At 41.2% G+C, this 27892-nt stretch overlaps 1 protein-coding gene across 3 annotated transcripts; it reads right to left on the reverse strand.

Moving 5' to 3' along the window:
• On the reverse strand, nucleotides 1–27699 carry ezrb (ezrin b). Of its 3 annotated transcripts, XM_017411997.3 has the most exons (13): nucleotides 27496–27699; nucleotides 21185–21268; nucleotides 15376–15471; nucleotides 13557–13831; nucleotides 12016–12099; nucleotides 11785–11931; nucleotides 7576–7672; nucleotides 7133–7296; nucleotides 5705–5835; nucleotides 4234–4394; nucleotides 3044–3136; nucleotides 2723–2962; nucleotides 1–769 (listed from the first exon to the last, which is right to left on the reverse strand). In XM_017411997.3, exons 1-13 carry the CDS (start codon nucleotides 27505–27507, stop codon nucleotides 605–607), a joined length of 1749 nt encoding a protein of 582 aa, XP_017267486.1. In that variant the 5' UTR covers nucleotides 27508–27699; the 3' UTR covers nucleotides 1–604. The 3 variants fall into 3 exon arrangements, with proteins under 3 accessions (XP_017267486.1, XP_037837585.1, XP_017267487.1); XM_037981657.1 differs by lacking the exons at nucleotides 21185–21268; nucleotides 27496–27699 and adding an exon at nucleotides 17347–20113; XM_017411998.1 differs by lacking the exons at nucleotides 13557–13831; nucleotides 15376–15471; nucleotides 27496–27699 and having other exon boundaries at nucleotides 21185–21243.
• Nucleotides 27700–27892: the final 193 nt, after the last annotated feature.

A 27892-nucleotide genomic window follows, 5' to 3' on the forward strand; every position in this document is an offset into this window, starting at 1 on the left:
AACCTTTAAAACAATAAAAGCTTTAATTAGTAGACAGCAAAAATATACAGACCAAGACGAAATACCCTTTTCATGTCCCATATACAGTATAAATATCAAACTAAGCATGATTTTATTCTACTTTAGAGCAATAATAAACATAAATGGAAGTGTTCAAATATGGAAAACAAACATACATTTTCCTGCGTATACTGTCTTGCCCTTTCTGATTGGTCGCTGTATAAAAACAAAAACTGCCAGACATGAAAAGTAGTGAGGCTTCGATTCGAGAACATAACAAAACGCGACGACTCCCTACGCGATATCACAAAAATGATTTTGTTTTGAACTGATCAACAACTTTAGACTAAATCAAATCCATAAAGAATATTTAAAATAAAGAAGATAAAGAGGACAGGTGGTTTTTGGCACGAAGTTTGATTCAGAAACAGGTTTCGTAAAGCCCTGAATCGTGCGCGACAAACTCACAGAAAGAGTTCATCTGTGTGCTTCCGCGGTGCTCCGGCTTTATCGTGTCTTTGGGTGGGTTTGAGCTCGTGTCGGCAGGGGAGCGAGACCATTCAGAAAGGGGAGGGGAGGAGTGCTGCGAAGCGTCGAAGGCTTCCTATAAGGCTTCGAACTCGTCGATCCTCTGCTTGGTGTTGCCCTGCCGGATCTGTCGCAGGGTCTTGTATTTGTCCCGGCCGGCCCGCACGTTCTCGGAGTGAAGGATGTCGTTCTGGGTGTTCTTGGTTTCGTCACGTGCCTGAGCCAGCTCGGAGGTCAGGGCCTAAGGGACACGACAGAAAACCAGACATAAACCACCGAAACATCCTCCTGCCTGTGCCTGCTGAGATGTCCCGGCCTTTGTCTCCTTTAGGGCATTCAGGCTTACAAACAACGTCTGCTAAAATTATTCAGAATAAACCTTTACTTCTCCCTCAGTGAAATATTAGCAAAACTAAGGTCAGCTGTATATCCCTGAAGTAGTCACAGTTTTACTGGTTGAGACCTTAATTTAAAAAAATGCTTCTTTCCAGGTTATTCAGGGAATTTCTGAAAGCTTTAGAAGTAAAAGAATAAATACTAAACACACATAAGATGCGTATAAATGACGTTTACCCGTCAAAGCCACACCTTGTGTGTGCACAACGCTGTGTCACTGATCCAAAAACAAAAAGAGCCTCATTTTACCTAAATAAACAGATCATCATGTTTAATGTGAAAACAGGAGACAAGAGTACTCAAATGACCTCTCACCAAGCTCGGTCTAGCATTAGCAGGCGCAAAATGCCGACCTGGCCTGAGCTGCAGTTTGGCAGCAGAGCTCCTCAAGGGCCACTATCCTCCATGTTTTTGTTGTTTCTCGCCTTCAACACACCTGATTTGAATGAATGGGTACTGAAGGGTAAGTCAACCATTGAATCAGACGTGTTGGAGCTGGGAAACAACACAAACATGCACAATGGTGGCCTTAAAGGACCAGGATTGGACAAGTATTTTCTTACCCAGGCCTCCTTGGTCTTCACCAGTTCAGTGGCCTAGTGGTAGAGTGTCCGCCCCGAAACTGGGAGGTCGTGGGTTCAATCCCTGGCCGGGTCATACCAAAGACTGAAAAAATGGGACCCATTGCCACCCTGCTTGACACTCAGCATTAAGGGTTGGAATTGGGGGGTTAGATCACCAAATGATTCCCGAGCGCGGCACCGCTGCTGCTCACCGCTCCCTCGGGGGATGGGTCAAATGCGGAGAACAAATTTCGCACACTCAGGTGTGTGACTATCAGTGGGTCTTTCTTTCTAGTCAGCTGCACTTAGATAATTCTGAAAATATTTAATTCTTATACAACATATTGTTCAGTATTTAGGCATGAAAAACTGAGCTTTAGCTTATAAACTAATCCAGTTTAGCATAAATGTTTTATCCATAAAGCAGCTAAAACAGGCTGGTACACTAATGGCTATTATGTAAGAAAAAGTGTTACCAAAATTGATCGTTAGCAGGTATATGCCAACCCTCGACATTCTGCTTTACAGGAATTAGCAGAATAGTCTAGAGAGAGCGACAACCCTGGTATAATAATCCAGTTTATAAGACTAGTATATCCAAAGAAATCAGTGGTCTGATATTATTCTGGCAGTGACTAGTCATGTGGCACCTACCAAGATGGCGGCACAAATTCTTGCCTCGTTAGCATAGACTGCTCTGTCAGGGTAACGTAGAGATTTAATTTCTTTATGCCCCATTTGTTCGACCCGATGACACAGAGTTGAACAGTACTTTCTAGGTTTTTAATTCATGAAGCCAAAAAGAAAAAATATCAAGAAACTGAATTCTAAACCACAAGAATAAAACGCATAACTAGTTAAAGTAATCTCTAAAACTTGTAGGTTGCATAGAAAAGAAAATTTGCGGCTCAACCTGTTTAAACAAAAAGAAAAACACAGCCCGTTTTGAAATTGTGAGAATGCACGGCATCTGTTTGAACTGAGTGCAGCGGCAGAACGAGCAGGAAGTGTCCTCTTCAAACCTGCAACACTTCGATGAAGAGCTCCGCTCAGGGCTGGGGAGAAAGATCAGTCGTAATCTGTTGTGTGGACTGAAAAAGGGACCAAAACCATCTGAAACAGAGGCTCTCTGTGTTCGAACAGCCATCAAAGAGATCCTAACTTGAAATCTATAGTAAAGTTTGAACGTCACGTCTGGGTGAGGCGTCGGCTTCCGTCCGCTTGAGTTTCCTCACCTTCAGCTGCTTCTGGACGCGCTCGTTCTTCTCGGCCTCCGTCAGCCGCTCCTCCTCGTTGTGGTGGTCGAGGAAGCCATCCATGTGCAGGTCGGCGCTGTGCGTGTTGTTGTTCTCCTCGCTGTCGCTGCTGTCATCCATGTGGTCGTACATGGGAGGGGGAGGAGGCGGCGGCGGCACCATCATCGCCATGTGCAGCTCCTCCTTGGTCTTCACCAGATCGTCCTGAGCCTCCTGAGCCTGGAGACGACAGAGTCAGTGATTTTTCTCCTCACATGTGAGACGGCAGACCCAGCTGCACGTATGAGTTAAAGCTTCCACCTTGTGCTGCCAGGCTTGAGCCTCCTCCTCTTTGCGTCTCCTGGCCTCCTCGAGCAGCGAGATCTTGGCCGAGTGCTCCGCCAGCTCAGCAGCCTGAAAACCAAGCAGCACATTCAAGAAAGATGTGCAAAAAAAGAGACAACTTTTCAAAACATTACAAGGTGCTCATAATAAAACCACGGCACGTTAGATTTTTTTATTTACCCTTATTATACTTGTTATTTTGATATTATTGTCCTATTGTTAAAGACACTAAAACAGATGGAGATGGTGAACAAAAAGTGATAAAACGTGTTTCTTTTAAATGAATGAAAAGTTATAATTTACTGTATCAACTGAAATAAAGTTCATTTCTGTGATAGTGTTCTGCTTAGAGCAGATTTACAATCAAAAATATTCTGATTTGTAGAAAAGCATCCCCAGAATTATAGCATTTAAAGATTATTGTAGTACGTAAAAATCTAACAAAAACTTTGCCAACATTAAATAAAGTTTAGCCAAGTTTTTAGGATGAGATAAACTAATCGAGTTATCTACTGGGAGACTTAAAAATGTTGGCCAAGGAAAGTCAAAGTATCCGAGATTTAGTTTATTGTGACTCTTTTAAAACATTTAAAATCATTTAAAACAACCAGGTGACCATTATTTTATTCCCTGGTAGTTTAACAGAAGAATCATCAATCCCAAATGTTTGCATCATCTTAAATTAAAAGAAGCAAAAAATAACTTGCACTGGTGAGGAAACGACTGACTGATCCGTTTCTTTTAATTACAAGAATGAGGCGTTTGCATCAAACTGCCCCAGGCTCAGTCTTCTTAGGACTTAGCAACCGTCTGTCCTATAAAAGAACTGCCCTTTTTATTCTCAGCTACTGAATGTGGAGCGAAGCCTGAAGTTTTTTTTTTACATTTTTGTTCTGTCAAAGTGAAAACAGGCCAGCAGGTTGTCAACAGCGCCCTGAGGTGAAGGGGTGCGGTCCAGCTGGATGCTGGCTACAGAAAGCTGTGATGTTCAGAGCCGTGGCGACCAGCATGGGTCAAGGTGCTGTTCGTTTTGGGTCCAAAAGCCTTACAAAAAAGGTTTTTTAAAAAAATACCTTGCAGCAACACATTATTGTTGACCAACCTGCAATTTTTTAATCAGACTGCAGCACAAATGATAAAGTGCAAAGAAGAATTTGGAAACCGACCAGCTGCTCCTGAGTCTTCTTCTGACTCTCCGCCTGCCGGGCCAGCTCCTCCTTAGCCAACAGGGCCGCCTGCCGCTCGGCCTCCAGACGAGCGGCCTCCTCCGCTGCCCTCCGCCGCTCCTGCTCCAGCATCATGGCTCTCTGCAGCTGGTCCTGCAGCTCTGAAACGCAAACAGGAAGGAGCTCCAGCCGTTAGCTTTCACGGCAATCGTACAATGTCTTTAGTTACCTGGAAGCTGTTTATTAAAACTTGTTTAAAGACTATTTTCAGGTGTGGACTGATACACAATAAGGGCTCACAGCAGTTTTTTTTATCATTTTCAGTCAGGTTTAATGTTTTTCTTTCATTCTGAGCATCGACATGTCTTTATGACAGACGTACAAGCCTCATTTATTATTCTTGGTCGTTTAAAGATTTGTTTTGGCAATAAAACCTGACATGTGACATATGAGCCTTTATTTACCTCAGCTGTGGAAAGCAGCAGCCTGTTATCTGACTGACTTTTTGATCTGACCTTCTCTTTACTTTGAAATATTTACAGACATTCGGTGAGCAATCAAACAGCAGCCCTGAGCGAGTCTAAATGCTCCAAAAGTCTGTGGAAAACTGGCAGAAGTGGCACAAATATGACATAAAACATTCTTTCCATTTCTCTTTGAGCTAATAAGGGTTCAGTTTTAAACGCAGTGGCAACCTGTATTTTTCCAAGGCAGCTTGTTCAGTTGCACGCTCAGCCCTTTGGATCCAGTTAGTTATCATTTATGCGTCCGAATCTATTCATGGGCAAAGATCTAAAAAGTTAATGTAAAATCTGAGGATAACTTTAATTTATATCCACTCTTAAATATGTTTAATAGATTTTACAACATGTCCTGTAAACTGCAAAAACAGCCTTACCATTTTCCCCCCTTAAACCTTTCAAAACAAAATTATCCTGGAAAAAGATGAGCTACTCATACTTAAAAGCATCATATTAACACTGGTTTTCTTGTAAAATCACCACTTGGAATAACACATTCCTCGTCTTAATAGTGTAAACTTTTGTCCCTCGTCTAATTGAGGGGGTCTCTGCAGATAATTGAAGCTTTTGAAATCCAGATATTCTTGTGCAGAAGACTCAGAGTGAATCCCTGGAGTCACTGACCTGATTATTCTGGACAACCATGTGAAGAATAACCAACTTTAAAACGACGTGACAGACTTCTGCTTTTCAGATTCTGACAGAACTTTTTAAAAAACGCTAAAACTAAAACCCTCATTTTTGTTCCTTACAAGTCAATCTTTCTGTTCTTTAGTCTCGTCATCCTAAAACGATTAACTGGCATCTACAGAATAACCTGTCGGCCTGGTGTTTACAGCACATGCTCACAGTTTCCAACCGTTTCCCCACACGCAAACGTGTTTTGCACCCTCAGGGATACAGGAAGTGATCGATGAGCCACTTGAAAGCCCCGCCCCCCTCGCTCACACCTTTCTCTGCCTTCTTGGTTTTCTCCTCGTAGTGGCAGAGCCTCAACATGAGATCCTGCTTCTCCTGCTCCATCTGCTCCTTCTCCCGCTCGATGGCCTCCCTCTTCTTCTTCTCGTTTTCCAGGTGTGCCCTGCAGATGAGACAACGCTGTAAGCAGGCATAAAAATAAAAATAATTTAAAAACGCTTGATGCACGGCTGCAAACACACAGCAACACTGCATCAATCATGATCACAGATTTACGCCTTTTAAACAATATTTATTTTATACTCTGACCGTTCGCAGGTAAAGTCATGCTATTTGAAAGTGTAGCACTTTTTTTAAGCACCTTGCGATCCGAGTTAGGTTAACAAGAACCGAATCAAAGGGTTTTAAGAAACTAATTAAATGTTCTTATAGCCGATGCGTCTGCAAGTCATTGTTTTGATTTATAGATTCATCATTTGATCTGCAACATGGCATAAATACAGTATAAAATGCTCTGATAAGTCAAATCTGTCAGCACATTCATTCTTACAAAAATACAAGAAACATTTACATGAGAACTGAGTTTTTCCTCCTTTTACAAAGAAAGAGTAAACAGTTTATGTTGATCAACTAAATAAAGAGAAAACAAATTACTGTCTTCAGACTGAAGTTGTAGATAATTATCTCCCATAAAAACATCAACCAGCAGCTTTCTCCGTTTGTGAAGTTTACACCTTAAACAGGTGTCAAAAACTTTATATTCTGTGTAATAGTTTGATTTTAGAGTCTATGAAGCTGATTTTTAATTTACTCCATGTCTTTTAGGATTCTGTGTTTTTACTGATTTATACATTTAACTAGCAAAGCAGATTTTATGCACATGATATAATTTTGTTCTTTTTACAGCTGGTGTTTGGATTTTTTTTCCCCATTTTTGTTGGTTTTAATCTCACTTTTGCTGCAGCAACAGCCCGATACATCTTTGAGGGTTTGACTTTTTTAAAACAAAAACCTCTTTAATGAATCTCATCACAAATCTTGCTTTATTTTGCAGAGCAGCTCGTCCGTCTGTGAGCCACTGTGGGAGTCTCATCTGCACGCTCCTGGTGTTTTGATGGGTTTTTCCTTTTGTAACTCTGTGTCGTGTTACGTCATCATGTTTGAACAGCTGTTCGGGACAGATGGGAGGCCGAGACCACGGCCACATTCACTTTCAGTTCGCTCGACGCAGGAAGTAGACCGACTCCAGAGTAAAAGGGTTTTAGTTTACATGCGCTTTTCTGCTCATCTTAACCCTTTTATTTTACATTTTAGTAAGCCTTATATACAGTAATCACCTCCTTATTCAGTTAAAATTGATCAACGATAATTGACTCAACATTTAACTCGCAATAACTCCTAATTTCGGAGGATTTGAAGACAATCGGCACATTTCCCCCACGTCCCAAGCCTTTGAGTACCTCTCCATCTGTCTCTGCTGCCTCTCCTCTCTGGCCTGGGCCTTCATCTGCTGAACCTCGATGGAGTCCGGTTTGCGGCGGCGCATGTACAGCTCGTGGTTGCCCATACACAGGTGCAGGATGCGCTTGTTGATCCTCAGCCTCGGCGCGTAAAAGACGAAGTCCTGAAACGTGGAGAGCAAAAAAAACGCTTGAGAAAAATACTTTAAAAAATGGATAATAGAAGAAACACGAGGCAGAATGTAGAAACCTTTACCGTTGAATACATTTAGACTTATTAGTATGGTAAATTAAAGCAGACTGTTTTGTTTTTGCTGCTAATTACTAATGATGCTGCCAAACCAAACTTTTCTACATGATATCTAAAGTGCAAAACGACATTTCCACTTTGATATTTTAGAAATTTGATCATGTTAAGATCGTTTAAATGACATTTCACTCACTGGGGACTTTTTGTCAATAGGCTTGATGACGAACTTCTTGTCGTTGAAGGAAATGTTTCTGATCTCGCTCCAGGGGAAGCCGATCTTTGGGGTCAATCTGCAAACGAGACGACGTGAACTTTAGTACATCTGCGAGCACAAACAGGAGAATACCGTGAATGTACTTCACAGGAGGAAATACTCCTGAACGACGACTGGATGGAGCACGCAGGAGGCAGGACTGATGCAAAAACCACTCTGTGGCTCCACTGTATCGTTTACGGCACGTCAAGAAAGGCAGATGATGCCCTCTGCTCTTCTGTAATGATCATCATAAAGTCAAATAATGTGTGTGGATTTAACTGCAGTACTTGAGAGACGATTTACAGTTTGGTTGCATAAAAGAATAATTAATGGAGGCACTCCTGCCGAAGATCATCAGCTCCTCCGCTGTCTTCCACCTCGCAGTTTTTGCCACTTTTTTTCCCTTATTATTCTAATAAATGATTTTCACACCCTTTTAAATAAACTAATATTCATAGAAATAAATGTAGGAACATTAGCAGGAAGCTGTATATTGCTAAAACAACACAAACAATCAGTGAACTCCACCAAATGGTGTAAACAATACAAAAAAAAAAACAGCATTAAAGTGATGATCAGAACTGTATGAAATACATTTTTACAATCCTTTTATTCTCTTGTCTTGCAAAATGTGATTTTAATGTTTAAAAGCAAACTGAATGTCCCATTAAAGGTCCTTCCTAATCAGAGAAACAACATACTGATTATTATCTCGCATCTTTCAGACCATTAGCAACGCAGGAGAAAAGACAACTAAAGAGTGCAGTAAGTCACAGTTTTTTGTCTTCAGTGGAATTAATTAAAAGAATTTATTAGTACTAGTGCTAACTCATAACTCAAATAGGGCTGCTGGCTGTTAGATTAGCAATAAATCCAAACAAACGTTAAGAGAATAGAAGTCCAGCTGTTTGTTTTTTTAAACCTTTTTTGACTTTACCGTGTCCTGGATGACAGAATCTACACCAGCATAGATTCTCAACGTGAGATATTCTAGATGAATACTGCATTAACTAAATTAACTGCATTAAGCCCACATTTTCCTCACGTTCTCTTCTGTCATCAGCATCATCTAAAGCAGGCGTGGCCCGCGACAGTCCGTTAGCTCGACCTTATATTAGCAGCTGAACACGAGTGCATGGTACTTGAAATATGATTGTCTGTGATTTATTGCAGTTCAGGCGGTCCTTCGCAGCATCGATTAAGATAAACTGACAGCTCTGGTTTCATTCTTACAAAAAAAAAAAAACCCACTGCGCTGCTTCCTGAGATAAAGATAAAGATCTTAAAAAGGAAAAATAAAAGACTAAACCTTAGGTTTATTTTATATTTCTGTAGAATTTGTTGAGTCAAACCCATGTAAAGTAAACTCTACTGATTGTAAAAATGTGTTGTTTGATAAATGAATTGGTGTAGTTGCTGCAAATCTATTCAGTTCTTCAACAGGAATATGACATTTTTTTTAGGTTCAGGTTTCAAATGTTAAAGCTTCTTTTAATTAGTTATAAATTTCAGAAGGTAAAGAAAATAAATAAATGGCTGGTTGGATAAATTCCACATGTTTAGGTTGTGTAAAACTGACAACTTGATGTTAACAGGATCACCTGCAGCTCTACGGCTTTTATTGATAACAACATAACATTCACTTCTACAACCTGCTATGAGACTAATCAACTCTCCGGCTGACGGTGAACACGAACGGTGGATAAATCTGGGGCGTGTTCGCTCACCAAACGCAGGCACCACCGTGCGGAGCGGCACCGCGAACACACGGACGGACACGCCGACATGTTGTAATCTAGTAAAGGCAGCCGTGTGCCTTACCACGAAACCTGCCGCTGTAAAACCGAACTCCCTAAACTGGAATTTCACCTCATCTCCGACCCTGACACACGCCTGAGGAATGGAGACAACAATGTGGTCGTGTCTGCAGAATATTTCTACCAGAGTCCTGTGGTTGACTGAGCTGTGCTTTATCACTAAATATGAGCTCGACTGAGATGTTGAACATGCCACTGGAAAAGCAGGTGGATTTTGTTGGCTGGTCTATATTCCTGCTTACTTGTGAAGTCAATAAACTTGATTATTAATGATTTTATAGTAATATTTACCAGAACCAGTGTGTCCAAATGTAAGAAATCAAAGTTATTTCTGAAGTTTACTCCACTACAAACCATGATCACAACTGGATATGAGCATTTCAGAGTAAACAATGGAGTTTTGATATATCTTTATAAAAATACAGAGATAAAACTAAATGTTTTTATGCAAATAAAAGTTCTAAAATGTTAATTTCTTGGATTTATTTTGGTCTATAAAACATCAAATTTGTGAACAAATATATTCATTTTGTTTAATTACCTGTGCAGAGAGTCATATATATATATATATATATATATATATATATATATATATATATATATATATATATATTTTATTTGCAATAATTCTGCTTTTTTTTTTTAATTAAAGTGGCCTTTTTACCATTACTTATTACTGAATTTTACCTATTTTTCCCCCAATTTCTAAACCAGTGTTTTAAAAAATATGAGTAAATATATCTGAAGGCTAATGATTGGTTAACAAACTGCACCAAATTCTTGAGTTTTTATGAATCCAGGATAGTTTTCCACCTGCTGGTGCGTGTTCCTCAGCAATAATCGTGCAAAGTAAACCTCGGGAGCACAAGGAGTTAAAGCAGCTTCGGGCTGCACCTCAGTCAAAGCCTTGGCTGCACTGTTGCATTGTGGGCCGGCTGCCCTTACTGGAGACACGGCGTTCCTGAGTGCGGCGCAGCTTGAAAAACCAGTTGGCGTATCCTTGGTTACAGCAGAGGGCACCGTAGAGGAGGCCTTTCTGTCCTGATCCCGGGAGGCAGAAGGAAACAGACTCTCACAGGGACTAACGTTCCTGAATGTGATTCAGACACTAGTGAAGCTACAGTAACACTGAAATGAAAGACTTGGATCAACTTAAACACAAAGCAGTTCATATTTAAATCTTTCCGACTTGGAAACGGAAAGAATTAGCCAGAAAAGCATCGATTAAAGGCCTCATGAGGCAGCAGACTGGCCTAACCTTGTCATTACCCTCGTTGTGCTGGGTTCATTTCTTCCTCAGCCACATCTGAAAACTCAGGAGAGGAGTCTTCAACATGGGAAGGGCTCTAATCTGCAACAGCTCAGCCAGAGCAGAGCTGGCAGCCTTTCCAGCGTGAAGGTCAGTGACTTAAAGGCAAGTCATCTGAGAGCACTTTTAATACAGAGCACTTCGCTCCAGTAACTCCACAGAGGAGATCCCAGAAGTAATTTCAGCAAACAAACAAAGAGGGGGTTCATTATCTCCCACACTCTTCTGCTTCATAAACAACGTGGACATCACAAGAAAATCCAGACGGGGCGAAAGAAAAAAAAACAAAACACAGACACATCTGAAAAAGTAGGCTGCACTTCGAGCACGAAGCCAAAAACCCCATCAGGAGGATGATTCAAAACAGGAATATTTACATTTCTCCCTTCTAAACAGGAAAAGTAGGTAAAGGCCGACTTGAGATGTCAACCTGGTTCAGCAACTTTTATCTCTGCTTCAGCTCTGAGGCGAGAGCCACGACTGAGACAGATGGAAATCACGGTCAGAGTGACGCAAATCGAACCAACCAGCAAAATGTAGGTTAGTCATCGATAAAAATATAGGACAACATTAATGGGCAACAAACGGTTTTATCATATAAAAGGAACTTCAGATGTAAGACCATCCTGCAGTTCCCTCTCGCCTTGAAGAAAGCGATCATTTTATCTGAAACAAACACGACAACCGTCCCTCCAAACAGTTTCAACCGGTTTAGTCTCGAAGTTAGATGGAGGCGTCTCTAACAGATGAAGGGAACATGAAGCAATTTCAGCGGTGATCCCAAGACACCAGGAATAAGAATATTGAGAGTAAAACTACATTTGGACTCTGCAACTATTACACAGCATCTAACATTTTTTCTGTTACCTTTACCCCAAAACTGGTCATTGTTGCTCCTGTCCAGCAACAGGAAGAGTAACTAGGCAGACAACTCAGGGCTGCAACTAGCAACAAATAAAACAAGAGCCCGAACACAGCCCAGCTTTGTACTCCAAGGGCCCGTTAAAACGCTGCGCTTACTTGTCGTCTTTCTCGTAAATGTTGAGCCCCAACGCGTCCACTCCCAGGCGCAGATCCGTTCCCTTCTTGTTCTTGATGTCAAAGTAGTTGACTCCATACATTTCCAGATCCTGGGAGATCTTCAGGTACTCCATCATGGCATCCTCCCTGCAGGAAGACCATGAGATTAAAAACACTCCCGATAGACCTTTTCAGGACTTGGAGGTTTGATTAAAAGCACGATCGACCCACTTCAGCATCCCAGAGTGCTCCTCGTGCCACACCTGAATCCTCTCCTCCCACTGCTCTTTAGATAATTTGTGCTGCTCCATGACTCTAAATGCAGAGAGAAAAAGCAAAAACACCAACGTGACCAAACAGCAAGCACTAACAAACCGGATGTGTTGCTCTGTAGGCTCCATTTTAACACATGTTGTAAAAAGTGCAAAAAAACATGGGGCACCGTTGCAGTTTTCCTGCTTACAGTGTTCCCCTTTTCTGCAACAGTTTAATGTTTGAGTTATTTGTCACATCTGGAGGAAAAGCGGTACCAGCTGAGCAATCTAAGTGCAAGGACAATCAGTTTCCCTTTACAATCTGAAAGGATTAGTATCCAAAACATAACTTAAAAACACCCAAATTAAACCAGATTATCATCAGCCTTGAAGACGCAGCTCATACTGTCAACAACAGATGTTCTGGTGCAGAGTTTATTCATTATAAAAGTTATTAATTGTCAAACTTTATGTACAAAAGCCTTAAAAACTGACTTGGTAACTTTAAATGTCAGTGGTGGACTAAACTGCATGATAAAAAACAACATTCATCAGCTTGATTCAACAATAATTATCGCTTTTAAACAACATTTTTAAAATTTATTTCAAGATGGGGATTGCTGCTGACAGGAATAACTGTTCACTGTCCCCAGATTTCATAAAAAACATCAGCCATGACGAGCAGATCTTAAACTTCTGAACCATTTCAACCAAATGCATGAATAAAAATCTAAAAACAGGAGAGAAAATGTTTTACAATTCATTGTGAATTTGTCTAAAAACCTACAGCTAATACAGAAATGAAGCACTGTTTTGGAAAAGTAAACAAAAATGAGTGATTTTGTCTGTTAAAAATAGCTAAAATCTCTTGAATGTTTGTGGCTTTTATCTACTTGATCTACAAGCAGAAAGGCACAAAGTTTTTTATGAAAATACTCAGTTGAACCTTTCTATACCTTTTTTTGGTTTTATATTCTATATATTGGCTGCACATAACTGTAGGTTCATTTACGAAAAGCGGGCAATAATGTAAACCCGAGTTGTGTTCCTTCATCATCTCAGCAAAATATCTCAACAACTGAACAAAATTGTTGAACAAAATATAAAAAACTTTCTGAAACTAATCATTGGAGTTACTTTATTCAAAATGGCTGCAACAGCTATTTATACCTTAGAACAAAAAAATGGCTATAATGCAGTCAATATTTTTTTTTTTTTTTTTTTTTTTTTTTTTTTTTTTTTACACATAACGAGCTGAAATTTGTTCCGGAAGTAGCTGAGAGTCATTCCCAGCACATAGCTTAAGAGCCAACACAAGATAACACATAACATTATTTATTTTCAAGATTTGACCAAAAAACTGTAAAACTCAAGATAATCTTATCTTAGTTTAAAAGCCTGGCAATAAAAGGCAGCTGGTGGTTTAAGGGCTGCCACAGATTTAATTCACGACTGTAACTTTGCTTTAATGCAGTCGCTGTGACTCTGGAAGGCCGACTTGCCGTCGCCATGTTTTACCTTTGGGGCAGCAGCCGCTCAGACAGCAGATATCCAGGTCGGTGAATCTCTTTGCTGTAGTCTCCAAACTTGGCCTGAACGGCGTAGGAGGCCAGCAGCACTGCCGTCTCGGGCGGACAGTAGACCTCGTCGGCCAGGATGGCGTCTTTCACCTGCATGAAGAAGAACTTCTGGGTGACTTCCTGGATCAGCTCCTCAGAAACGTCCTCCGGGAAGAACTTGGCCCGGAACTTGAACTGAAGCGGGTTCTCCTTCTTCACGTCCTGATGAGACACCTGGGAGGGGATTTAAAAACACACTTAGCTGCAGTAATATCGTCCTAAAAGCATGAATATCATTTGTTATTAGGATGAGAACGACTGCTAAATAGTGCTTTTTGTTAAACATTTCTTATTTTATTGGACTTCGACACTTTACACAAACTTCTGCACGAACAGAACATGTTCTTCAGTAGCCGTTCCAAACAGGGAACCTCTTATTTAGTGGAAATATATGTAATTAACTGCAAGCTACAGTATGCATTTACACAGCAGCCCTCCTCCTTTAATTTAAAGAGACGATTGAGGATAAAGGGACAAGAATATTCCAGTTTAGGCGTCACATTGTAGTGATGAGCTGCGGCACCACGTCAGCACGCAGCGATGGGTTTACTGCTGCCTGCACAACGTACCTCTACGTTTTCAACAAAGATCACAGAAAGAGTCCAGTTTCATCCCACTTCATCCCTACCTTCGCCTGCTTTCTACCCACCTACACCTCCTACAGTTTTAATCTACTGGAGTACACCATGAAATGAAGACAGGCAGATTTAGACCAGTTTTTTTTTTTTTTTAATGATCATCATTTATCATTAGAATGTTTTTTAGACCTGAGCATGTTTTCTGTCAGGAGTCAAAATGCAGCTTTTACACTTTTGAGTAAGGTTGGAGACACCTGCGATACAATCAATAAGGGTTCGAGACACCTGCTACGACTATTTTGGGAGAAAAGTGAGAAGAAAGTGAGAAGACCGCAAACCTCTGCTCCTCATGTTGCAAGCTGCAGCTCAGTGAGATACCACTTTTAGGCTTTGAGCCTTAACCAGAGATGAAAAGTATTTTTCTCCCCATCCTTTCAAACCCAAACTCCTTCTGAACCCATTTAAAGCTGCACGTGTCGTATTTTCAGTTTTTAAAATCAACTTATTTAACACTGAACCATTTAATCTACCAAGTTGCAGATTTAGCAGGACATACAGAAACCATGATAAACACAATGGAGAACCTGTGGAGTCCTGCTTTGTTGCAGACATGACTTCATCTGCCTGTTGGTTTACTTTTGTTTCGTCAGATTATCCATATCTCAAGAATAACGTGTTTAATAGAATATAAAAAAAACAAAGGCAGCTACAGGTTCAGTAAAGGTTCAAATATTCCACCTGTAGCTGATAACATGCAGCTGCTGTGTCCAAAGTTGAGCCATACATGTGAATGTGTGTGTATATATATTTATATATGTGTGAGGTATTTGGTGGCTACTGATTCACTTCAACGCAAACAGAGCAGTTCTGACTCAGTGACCTCCGAAAACTTTACATTCCTTCTGTATTATGCCACAGTGTTGCAAAACCTGAAGGGAGATATTTTCCAGGCAGTTTTTACTTAAATGTGTCACTGAAGTCATGCAAATAATGACATCACTGATTATTAAACCGATGATTATAAATAAGACTTCAGAAATACTCGTGGTGTGGTCTAGTTATTCAGGGCTTAAGAATGATTCCACACCGGACAATGTTTTGTTGTGACCCTTAAAAAGCTGAATTTAATCTGAATCTTACCTTTTTTTCCAGTTTTAGCCAGGAGCTGCAACCTTTGTTGTCCACATACTGCAGCCCAAAGTACCAGATTTCACGTAAGCCAATAGTTTTGACCACCTGCAAAACGAAAAGCAAAGTGTTCAAACAAAGTGTCATAACAAGTGTCAAAAATCCGTCGTAACCTGGAGAGAACAAGGTGTCACCGTAGCTGATAAATTCCTAAACTGATTTAAAACACAAATTATAAAACACCTTTTTTAAATGAATTTTCATTTCAGTTTAAAAGGACTAAATCATCCAAAGGGGAAATGGCAGCATCGGTAATTTTAAACAGAAAATGAAAGAATTTCAAAGCAGAAAGAGATTTTCCCTACAGATACTGCCTTTTACCTTTCTAATAAACCATTAAACAGTGAGACGTTACACAGCTTCTGACTTCAAACCTGATTTACTCAAATACTGTATGAGCATACATGTAATCATGAATCATGAAGGCCAACACTCATCGGCATTAAGCCCCAGACGTAAATCCAAAGTTTGGTAAAAAGGTGCTCTCCCAAACACAACATGTCTGACTTCTTTGATTAAATATAAATTTAAACACAACGCTCCAGTTTTAACCACTACAGCCATGTCTGTTTCTCCTCCTATTAAAGCTCTTTTTTTTTTGTCCCCCAAAACAGACTTGAATCATTAAAATGCTGCATCAGACGGGGATGCATGTTGGTCTTCGTCGCCTTCATCTCCCGCTAATCGAGCGAACGCTTTTACTTGTTCAAAGAAAACAATACAAGTCCTCTGTGCCTCATAAACACAGCTGCAGGGGTTTGGACCTACAGCAGCTCTGATAAGGCACATCTGTATGTTAATTAGCCTTTATATTAAAACACAAGTTCTGTGGTTGGAATAAAACAAACAGCATTGACACCAATTGATCAGAAAACGATTTAATCAGGACTTTATCCAACATGAAACATCCTAATCCAAGAGTTAAACTTGGATTGAATCATTCCTATCAAAAACTACAAACTGCTCTTATCTAGTTGCTTCTTCTGACTGCCACAAGCTGACACTAAAACTAAACTAAAACTAGACAATTGTTGAATTTTTGTTTTTCTTAACACCTCAGCTAAATCAGAAGTACTGACTCATCTCTGCTTTCATCCGATGTGAGGTTCCACGGAGGAGCTCACGGGAGCACCGCGAGGCCCGATCTCCAACAAAGCGATTCTATTGTTCGACCGATGAAACAGGGAGTGACGCCGTGGAACGAGGGCGTGCTGCGTGACTGGCATCCTGTCTGACTCCAGAAACAGACAGATGGGGTTGGAGACGGGCAGGGTGAGTCAGCTGCACGGCTCCTTCAAACCTAAAACTTACTCTTATAACCAACAGCCACAAAGCCAGAATATTAAGCTATTTTTAATCTAAAGTCTCCCGTGTCCAACCTTTAAGGAGTTTTCTTTTTTCCTTTATAACCAGCTTTTGGTTCTGAAAGCCAAGGCAGAGAGGGGGGAAAAGCCAGTAATAGCTGTGGAATAATCTCTTCAGCTGCAGGAGGAGTTACAACTTTCCACTGGCTTCTGAGAGAAACCAGAGTCTCTCTTTATGGCTTGCACGTAGGTTTTCCTACAGCACGGAGCAGAAAATCATGCTTCTGGTGTGTATGCATGCGTCACTGAGTCGGCCTATCCTCTGCCGGGCCCTTTTCCAAATCCATCCCTGCCAAATTCCCCACCCAGCCACCAGGTGAGGCGCTTTGTTGCCTGGGTGAAGTTTGAGTCAACTTGCCGACAATCCCAATAATGCAAGCTCCAGGAGAAGTTTAAAAGTTGGAGTCAAACTCGCCCCTCACTTGGTTGTCTGCGCAGAAACACGGAGCTGTGGGAGAAAAGCTGAATGGCTTCGATTCATGCGGCATCTAATGGATCGCAACGGTAACAAGCGGCGGAGGAGGGCTGAAATCAGAGAGCACTTCTGGCCGCGTCTCACCTGTAACGAAACTCCCGAAGCCTCAGAAAACAAGCAGCCCTTTCATGACGGTTTCTGCTTCACGGTCGACAAAGTCCTCCCAGTCATAGTGGGCTAACCCGCAGTTTGTTTCATACTCTCCAGGAGAGAAGCTCCTTCGGCCTAAAAAACACCCTGCTTGGATAAACTGAATAACAGCCTATTAGACAAAGATTAAATCTGAATAAAGGGATGCAGGTTTAGTAAACAGACTGCTTTTAAGCTTGTTTGTCATAAAAGGCTCAAAGGTTTCAGCTAAAAAGCAACTATGTGCAAAACTAAACAATAAGGTAACTAGAAAATCCTCAAAATTACTTTTTAAAAGATGATTTTGGTGCCGTTTAATCCAATAGTAAGACTATTAGCATCTAGCTGCTATAGCTACCATGCTCCAACATTTTAGGTAAACAGTCACAAAAAAATAAATTAAAAAGAAAAGTGATTAACAGCCTCCGCAGCCAGATTCACAGTCCTAATATACGAGTTCAGGTGTATATTCTTCTAACTTTGTTTTACTGCTAAGTTGTAGTAACAGACTGGATTTAAAAGGCAGATTTTAATGCCTTATTTGGTTGCTTGCAGGATTTCTTCGTGACTTTGAGTAAAAAAAAACATCCGTATATTCAAACCCCTGGGTTTGAGAACGGCTGCCTGCAGACGTCGGATCGTTCAGGTAATGATTAAAGAACCAGTGTAAAACATTTGTGGTCCAGCTGAAAAAGGAACTGAACGGGCCACTTCACGCTGCGAGTGAAAGTCGCTCCGCCACATACGGCGCAGGTGGCGTAAACGCAAGAATGCGACTTTGCCTTACAGACGACAGATGGATCCCTGAGGAATGCTGCCAGGCTGAAACGGCGTGACTCTCTGCTCCCTCCGAGCTCAAAAACCCAAACGTCCTCAGGTGACTGAGGGAAAGGGTGGGGTTCGGCTCGTCGGGCCCCAAACAGGACGACACAAAGACGAAACAGAGCTTTTAAAAAGAAAAGGCGGGGAACAGCCTCTGGGGCAACTCCTAAAGGAAAATGAGCCTGAATGTCAGATCATATGTTGATTGTGAACAGAGTGAGCGTTTCCTGGTTTAATATTTACAAAACTACTAAAACAACATTCCATCCAACATCATGGTACCCGGCTCTGCAACAGCGATGTAGACATGCAGCTTGAAACTGTTTTGTATTTCGTTTCCAGCACTAGTCAGCAAGATTATGCAGACTAGGATTAATATAAAGAGAGTTAAATTATTAAAATGACGCCACATGTGTTTAACATCAATCTTTTTTTTGTTTTTTTCCACCTCGAATCAAATCAACACAGACGTTTTTACCAACAAGAACTACGAGGAGATAAAAATCACCAGTTTTAAATCGGATAAATGTAGACTTATTCTACTACGTATTGAGTGACAGTTTAGAAGAAAAAGTATCGTGACACAGACACGTGAAGTGAAACTGAAGGAGGGTGTGTAGGGGAGTGGCAGAAGTTTTCCTTTCAGCGCTGACCACACCAGACCTCACGCTCGCCCTGAAAATGAGCTCACCGCCGCTGCTCAGCATTTCCACAGGACCCGTCGGACGCGGGGCGCACTTCTACAACCTGCTGCCGCTTAAAACCCAAATTAATCCGGTGACAGACTCCAGGAACACACGGGCTAACCGTCAGCCGACTGGATCAGTAATTACTGTGAGCAGACTTCAGGAGCGCAGCTCTGCGGGCCGTTTCTTCTGCGGCCAATAGCATTAAAAGTACTAAAATAGAGCGGTGAACTGCGTCTGACACTATGGCATGAGCAGGGCGATTACCAGCGGAACATCCCACACACAGATATTCTAACAAGTAGGTTGGACAATTCACCGGCACTTATAAATAGCCGTCAAAGGGGTGAATATCAGGGTCTGTTGTTTTATTTAACCAAACTACGCCTCATGAGCTGGGGTGGAGGGTGAATCCCCAGTCACAGTCGCTACACTTGCCATTGAAAAACGAGTTCTACAGGAAACGGCTAAAACAATGCCTTTCCTTCTCCAGTGCTGACATGGAGCCACAGAAAGGCTCACTAGTGTCATGACATCTGCATTTGGATCTCAGTGACCCAGCCCTACAAACAACGAGGGGAAAATGACAATTACCCTCCGCTAAGCAAGTTACCAATAACAGGAACAACAAGCCTATTTCCACTGCAGAGTCGAAGTCTTAGGTCACCCTGGCATTATCTGAATTTATTATTCAAACGTGCAAATTAACATCTCCTAAATGATTTGCTCAGAGGAAATGTTGGTGAATAATCAGTAAAGATCTAGTTCATTGTAAAACTACAAACAGACAAGGAAGAAAATAGTTTCTCGCCCGAGCTCATACCATTCATTCTCCACTGACACTGCAACCTCCCACACAGGTTTCATTCACAATTTTAAACAAGACTAGAGACAGAAACATCAACTACGAGTGCCTAAAATTTACAATGCTCGATTCTGTCGGGCTGTCGATTCCATCCCAAGAAATTAAAAACGTCATTGGTCTTTGAATTTGACCAGGAAGACAAAGACTGATAAGACCTTTCCTGTCGAAGAAAACCTTTTCAGAGCGGGTTGTGATCAATGAAATGTGCTTTGGAGGGTTGATAATGAAACCGGTCACTTCTGTTCAAATGCTTTGTCAGAATACAGAAAGAAAATCTGAAAGTCCTCTAAAAAGAGGAGGAAACATTTGATTTTTAAAAGCATTAAACTGATAAAGAACAGATGATGAAAACCTGGAGGATGAAAAGTTTTAACAGTTTTAAACCGCCCCACACTTCTCCAAAAAAGAAAAAAGAAAAGTGGATTTGATCAATACTTCTCCAGGCCTTCGAGTGTTGCTTTTTTTTTGGATTTTGTCAACTTTTTCTACTCCAGTCCCTGTACCTGACCGTGACAGCATACTGTGCAGTGTAGGTTTCAGAAAAATAAGGAAAGTTGACAAGTGTCAGGCCTAAAACTCAACCTACAGCAGATGAACAGTACCTGAAAATCATCAGAAATGGGAGGAAATAAAGAAGTCTGACACAAAACCTGACACATTCGATTGACCATCTACCAAATGTCACGCTTTCAGCTAATGGCATTTTTGGAATCATCTTATTTGGAATAAAATACTATTTTCTATCTGGTTAAAGAAAAGACAACAAATTGTCTTTGTGACAAGCTGCTTAGTAACACAGACCCTAAAGAGCCAACTTAAAATAAGTCATGTGTGGACACATCATCCTTGAGTTTAGGAGTCTTTTTTTGTGCCTGAATGTTTTGTAGATCAGAGTTAGGTGGCTTAAACAAAAAAACAAACCCAAAGGTTTCTCTGAATATAGCAAGATACTGGATTGAACAAACAAATAAGTGAAAAAGCAGCCAAAGGTGTTTATTAGGGCTACTTTAAACAATTACAAGAAAGTCCGTCTTTGGAAGTAAAGTATAAAATAAAGACTGTGGCCAAAAAGATTATTCTACAGGAATAAAAGTTTGAACAAAAATGATAAATGGGGATTTAAGGTGGAATAATTATTGGGTTTCCTGTCTGTGTTTGGTGACTGCTCCTCTGTTTACCATCAGCTGTCCTTCCCTCCCTGCATTCATTTTATCTGTTTTGTTTTACAATCTGATTTTTTTAAGTTTTACACATGAAAAACATGACATTAATGAGTAACTGCGTAAAATAACCAAATTCTTGTGGTACCGAATAGCTTTGCCTAAAACCAACCATCCAGTCAGAGATGTTGGTGGGAGATTTTTTTGTTTTTATTTTTGTTTAATGAACTACTGAAGGCTGGCCCCGATGAGCACTTTACCTGGTCGAAGAGCTGCTTGCCGATGGTGTTGGGCTGGACGGCAAACTCCAGCTCAGCATCCATGGTGGTGACCCGAACATTGACCTGTGGAAAAAACAAGGAAACCGTTCAGTTTAAGACGTAAAGTAAGACACGACAAACTACTACAGAGCGGTGCTTGGAGGTGTGTGTTGGGTTCTGTTTGGTAAGGGGGCGTTATTTGCAGAGTAAACAGATGGGGCTCTGCTTCCTCAGAGCCTATTGAACTGAACTCTGCAGATATCCGAGTTATATCCTAAAAAAAAAAATCGCCATGTTTCAGCTCAAAATAAGGAACTAAGACATTTCACCGCATAGAAAACTAGGCTAACAAGCAAGAAAGAGTTCAGTGTTGGTTAAACTATAGTCACATTTACAGAAATGAGGCACGTCTCCCAGATCTCTGGTTAATAACTGATCACTGTGACCTGTGCATTCAAAACCAGGGACGTCCACGTCCAGTTGTCCTCTCACACGGCTCCACCCCGGAGAAGAAAAACAAAATAAAACGCTCGATTTCAAATAAAACGCAAACAGAACGACTGGCGTGCTACGCAGAATAAAAGAAAACCGACGTCAACGGCGCGTCATAACAGAGAGAAACTATATTCAGCACTGTGGGTTTATTCAGTAATCAGAAAATGACAGCACATTTTAAACAAAAGGTCCATGAAACAATACTTTTAATGTTGACAATGGCTGCTTTGAGGTAATGTACACACTGAAAGTCAAATGTCTTCTATGAAAAGACTCAGCTCAAGTATTTACTGAGCTTATTAATTCAGAGTGAAAAATGACACAAAAGAGGTTGGTGGACAGAGAGTCGGGAAAGAAAGCCTCCGGTGCCATCTTTCATCTGCAGCCCATTGTGAGCCGAGCCTCAGCGGTGAACAAATTCACCAACGCCCACGAGAACAGGGATTCCTCCGTCTGGTGACTCAGCGAGACTCCCGATTCCCACGAATCTACGAAAGCCGAGCAGCTAGGTGATGGAAAGAAATCCTGCAGGAACGGCGCGGTGGACGGTGGATATTTAAAGGTTCCCATCTCCTCAATTATGTCTTCTGCTTCTATTAAACCTTAGCAGAAACCAGACTCTCTGGCAAACTTTTTTTTTTTTTTTTTTTTTTTTTAACAGCAATCTAAATCAAAGCACTCAGAGCCACAGAACCCTATTTTTTTTAGTTCAATACTCTTAGCACATGTGTGCACAATTTGAAATTTAAGAGCCAGTTGGCCAATTAGGCATCCTGCTTCAAGTCAAAGCTAAAAAGCAGTGAAAGGAGGCTGGAAGGAGGCTGGAAGGAGGGCTGCGTTTACTCCACACAGCAAAACAAAGATTCCCTTTCAGCTGTAGTGCCCCACAAGCCCCCCCGCTATGATAGAGGAGACGGATTATTAAAGCCTACCACTCGAACAGCACAATCCTCCCCAAAGAGTTATTTTTTTTTATTTATTTTCCTTGATTAAATGGTGGGTTTTTGGAGCTTTAACTGTTTAGGATGCCTCATGGTCTATATTTATAGAAGTTACAGATGAAGCACCTAGAAAAAAAACAAAAAAAAAACCCGCTCTAACCAGAGTGGAACATGTGAATATGTGGCTCAGCCAAGCCAACAGAAACCACTGAGTGAGCGATATCTGATCTGAAACCAAGTTCTCCAACGGTAACGCACAAAAAAAATAAAACTCCCGCTGCTCACAGTGGTAAAGAAAACATGACACACTCCCTAAAAATATACCGGGACGGGACCCAGAGCTCCACAATGGACAACTTTAGTCAGACGAAGGTTCGGGAGTTTTTATTAGTCACTGCAGTAATAAATGCCTCGGTCCTTTTAGCTACAGATTCAGACAAATTTAGATCGCCGTACCAAACATACAGGATCTGCTAAACTGGTTACCAAGAAACAACACACACACCATGTCAGGGATTTCCAAATATTTCCCCGTCTGTTGCTGGGTAAAAAGAACAAACGCTGCTGATGAGTTCATTAAACAGAGCGATACAACACAGACCTAACATCCATAATGCTGTTTTATTTATTTACGACTACTGCGACCAAATAAATCCTCCTAAATTTTCAGGAAATGTTGGGGTTGGTTTAGCATTTAAAAGGTCTTCCCACACAGATGAGCAGCTTTCATTTGTGCTAAATGAGGTCAGGCAACCTTTACCTGAAATAAGAAAGATGTCAGTAAAGTCTGGGTGGTCAGGATCATTAGTGCCATCCCAGATGTTCAGGTTATCTATGGTTTCGAAATAAACACATCATTGCTAATATTGGCTATTAATCTGTGTGCTGCTGACAAATCCGTGCCAGTTTTCTTTAGTCTAAAGGAAATATTGCACTTTCTTTTAAAGGATTTCAGTTTTTGATCTGTTCACAGAAAGAGTTTCCAGCTCTGGTGCAAAAAGCAGGGAATTAAAAACCCATTAACTTCCATAAGTGGATCCTGCCCTAAACTTTCTTCCCTGAAAATTATGTCTTTTCACAGCAGAAAAATGTGTTTTTAATGCAGTTCTGCCTGTGGGACCAGAAGATTTAAGCCTTATTTTAAGAACTGTCCACCATGTGCAGAAATTTCTCCTCGTTGTCCAAATCTTTAAATCTCATATTGCAACTTCAAACTTTTCTTTCAAACTGATAAACCCCATTTGTTGCCTGATTTCTAAAACAAAAACTTTTTTTATCCCCACCAGCTGCAGGATGACCCGGTAGGCTGATTATTTCCAGCATTTTACAACTTTAAGTCTTTTCTTGCTCCAGTCAGAGCTTTTTATAAAGTGTTTCTTGCTTAAAAAACTACAATAAACACATATTTTCTATTAAAGGGAAACAATTTTCCACCATTCATTGAATTAGCAGTTCATTAAATACTATATATTATATAATAAGGTCACATCTGGTCAATCGGGCCATAACTTAAAGCCATAATAGCTGTCAAAACACAGGATCGTTCTGTTTTTGATTTGAGTTTTTATGCTTCTAACACAATGTCTACATTAAATTATTATTTGGGGGGTAGATGTAACTCAAACTCAGGGGTTTTTGTAAAAATTGGATTAAAAAACAGCAACAGCATCGTCAGTGTTCGAATGTAAACAAATGACTCGTAATTGTTGGCAACAAAACACGACTCTGCTGATTTCACTCATTAATTACAAATTACGCTGCAGGTATCTCGCACTGAATGATGCGTATTTAGTGGTACTTTTTATTTTGACGGTTTTTAGAATGCCCTCTCCAAACCCGCCTCAGTCCGTCGTGTGCCAACCGAGCGCCGCTCCCTGTTCGGCACACTCTGATCCGAATCAGTGCCCCTCGTGTCGAGGAGCTGCTTCGGGTCAAGTTAAAGAGCCGAAGCGGTCATCACTCCTGCAGTTTGAATGAACAAGCCCTGCTGCTTTATTTGGCAAAGGCTGTTCAATATTTAAGCCTCCGCATAGTTTGCATGCCTCACAAGAATGTGTAACAATGGGCGTTGCCATGGGGATTATCCTAAAATGAGCAGAGAGCGATAAGGACGGGCGAACAGGCCCGCGAGCTCGCTGTAACCGAAGAATGGCAGAATCATTCCTGGAGAGTTCCACCCGAAACCAATTTATAAATCACCAAACAAAACGGAAGAAATAGGAACGCCAGCAACATGCGTCACGGCTCTAAAAACAGGAAAACAGGATTCTGGGAGAGCCACGTCCACTTTAAGCAATGTGTCACTGAAATCAGTGCAACATGAGTCACAAAGACACTTTAGTTACACAGAACTCCTCGAATCGGCTGCGAGCTCCTTTCCCCTGGGTGTCTTAAAAAAAAAAGAAGAGCTTCTCCTTTCCAGGCCCACAAAGCTGGACTGTTTGACATCAGGCCAAGTTGATGAAATGATGACAGAAAACCTGCAGGTTTCTGCTCCAGTTTGAATCAAATTCAAGAAAAAGGTTCCCACTTTTATTCTGTTTGATCACTGCTGCTGAGAGCAACAATGGAAACAAACGTATATACAGTTTATTTCTTGTGCTGTAACGGTCACATGTAGCTACTATAACAGATGACCTTTTTTCTAAAAGACTTCTGGGGCCATTCGTGCGCCAGGGCTGATAAGAGTCGCCATTCAAGAAAAGGACAAAAGAAGGGATTTAAACCCGGGAGGCTGTGTCACAATCACTCGCTCCGTTTGGTTAGTTTACCTGCGTCGAGCATCTCCGCAAACACTGGGGTTTTGTTTTCAGCTAAAACAGAAGAACCTGAAACTTTCCTACAGGGTGTAAGGTTTTTAAAATCTCAGTTTTATCCCATCCCTTTGTCTCTTTGGAAACCAAACCGATGCTTGATGAATGAGCTGTTGATTCGAAGACAAATCTGTGGCAGGGATTTGATTATTCTGTACAAAAAAGCTGCAACTGTTCAGAGAGTAACACTTTGTGCTCCGATTAGTGAATAATACTCCATACTGTATTAAACAAACAATTATTCAATATGTCGGCCAATAGGAACCGATTTTAAAGTCTAAAGGTCACTTTAGACTTTAAAATCCCCCCCCTGCCGGTTGAGGCAGATGAGCCGCTCATCCTGAGCCCGGTTCTGGTTCTGGTTCTGGTTCTGCTGGAGGTTTCCTCTCATGTTCAAAGGGAGTTGTTCCTTTCTGCCGTCACCAACGTGCAGCTCCAGATGGAGGATTGCAACACAGCTGAAGATCTGCCACAATCTGCCGCCTTCCTTAGAGAACTTCTACTAATTAACATCTCATAATGTACTGAATGTGAACGTGTTGTATTATAACAGGAATGAATTGACCTTAATTGGGTTCATGATTTGGACTTGTTTTTTCCGTTTGTATAGTGCCCTGGGATGGCTTTTCTTGGTCTCATGGAAAGAAAAAAGAAAAGACACCATAACCTGGCCTTTTTTTTGTCCAAAACGGCTGCTTTGTGGCACGAGTGTGTCCCCTGCTTTCAGAAGGCAGTGATGTCATTTCCACAGAATCGCTCCTGACAACCCCGAGGCCTTTCTAAACAAACCGACAACACACTTGGTGACACAGATGGCGGCTTTGGTCGTCGTCATCGTTGCAGTCCTGCTCCCCTGATCAACTAAACGACAAAACCAACAACAGAAGACTCTGCCGTCTGTTGCCTAACAGATCTTAATTTGCTGTATCTGCAGATCTTCTGTTTCACTTTGTTTGCTCCAGATGAGTCGTGTGGGAAAACAAACAAACTTGGACGCAAAACATCTTTCCAGACGCCGAGCCGAGATGAGTCTGACTGAACACTATGCACCCGCCGGGGTGGGGCGAGGTGACTCAGGAGGAACCAAAGGTGCAAACAAACCTGTTCCCGAAAAAACACGGGACAACGCGACACAACGTCTGTAAACGCCAAAGGTGTCAGGAGGACGCAGCTGAAGGAACATCCCCCAACGTTTCGGGCTTGGAAGCTCGACGGGCGACTTCACGCCGCGTTGGTTTATGATGCTGTGCAGCTAATCTGCACCTGCAGCCGCCCGCTCCTCCTCCTCCTCATGCTTGACAAAACAAACCCAAAGTGACCTCCTTCGTGTCGGACGAGCCCCCAAGGATCTGCTCTGAGCTGGACTGAGCAAACTGGATGAAGCTGGCACCTTTGGATCATCCTGATTGGACAGAAACTAAAGGATTCATGCGATTCATTTAAAGACTTCCAAACGAGCACATCTTTGCATAAGTGAAGTAAAAAGTTTGTTTATTCACTCAGTAAGTTGTTCTTTAGGATCTTTTCTACACCTGCTGTAACGTTCATTGGATTTTTCCAGGGCGAACCAGAAGTTATCGGGACCGCAGGTGGATTCTGGTGTATCCCATTTAAAAACTCACTCTGCTTTAACTTTACATTTAACTTCCATAAATACAAATCAGAGTCCAAGAAGACCAACACCTGATTTGTTTGGTCCTCCATACTTTTTGCATTTTGCTCCAGTTCATGTAAAATGAATTAACTGAGCAGTTTTTGTCAAGTTTTTTTATCGGATACTACAGCCAAAACAGAATTTATCAGCTATAAAATACATTTACAGTGACTAAGATGGTCTTTAAAGAGTATGACATCTGTAAATATGTTCACATAGATTCATAACTGTGATTTTTATGAACTTAAATAAAGAAAAAAAATACTAAATTGAAAATAAATTCAGCTTAAAAAGACTACAATAACTTCAAACGTTGCCTATAATGTTTAAGCAGCTTGTACTGATATATATAGCAGTGATTTAGAGAGAATTGAGTATAATTTATCAATAAACCAAAGAATCACTTACCGCTTTCGGCATTTTTTTTTTTTTTCCTCCCTCAGGCAATAATACGAAAGGAGCTGTTAGATAAAAAAAAGGTGATCCCAGGAAATAAAATATATAAATAAATACTTGTTCTCCGTGCGGCTGCGGTTCTCACGGCTTCCTGAAATGAAAGAAAAGAGGAGAAACGAGTTTCAGCCACTTGCGCGTTACTTAAACCCCGCTGAGGGCAGTTTGACACTCCTGCCGGCGACAGTCATCGCGATGAATCACCGCGACGTTAGCCGCAAGCTAACAGCAGCTAGCTAGCGCTGCACGGGAAGTGGCGCTCCCCTGCCTTCAAAATAAGAGCACGCGCGAAACGCTCAAGATTCTCAACTTAAAACTGAAGTTTAAACATAAGTACAGTATGCCTTTATTA

This window comes from Kryptolebias marmoratus, linkage group LG19 (assembly GCF_001649575.2).
Source record: "Kryptolebias marmoratus isolate JLee-2015 linkage group LG19, ASM164957v2, whole genome shotgun sequence".
Classification (NCBI taxonomy): Eukaryota; Metazoa; Chordata; class Actinopteri; order Cyprinodontiformes; family Rivulidae; genus Kryptolebias; species Kryptolebias marmoratus.

What these genes read in the sequence shown, in the direction of transcription:
- ezrb (XM_017411997.3), bottom strand. An exon ending in AACCAAGAAGGCAGAGAAAG is followed by an intron (nt 4,395 to 5,704) that starts GTGTGAGCGAGG and finishes TTTGCGTTTCAG; the next exon opens with AGCTGCAGGACCAGCTGCAG. An exon ending in AGAAGACTCAGGAGCAGCTG is followed by an intron (nt 3,137 to 4,233) that starts GTCGGTTTCCAA and finishes CTTGGTTTTCAG; the next exon opens with GCTGCTGAGCTGGCGGAGCA.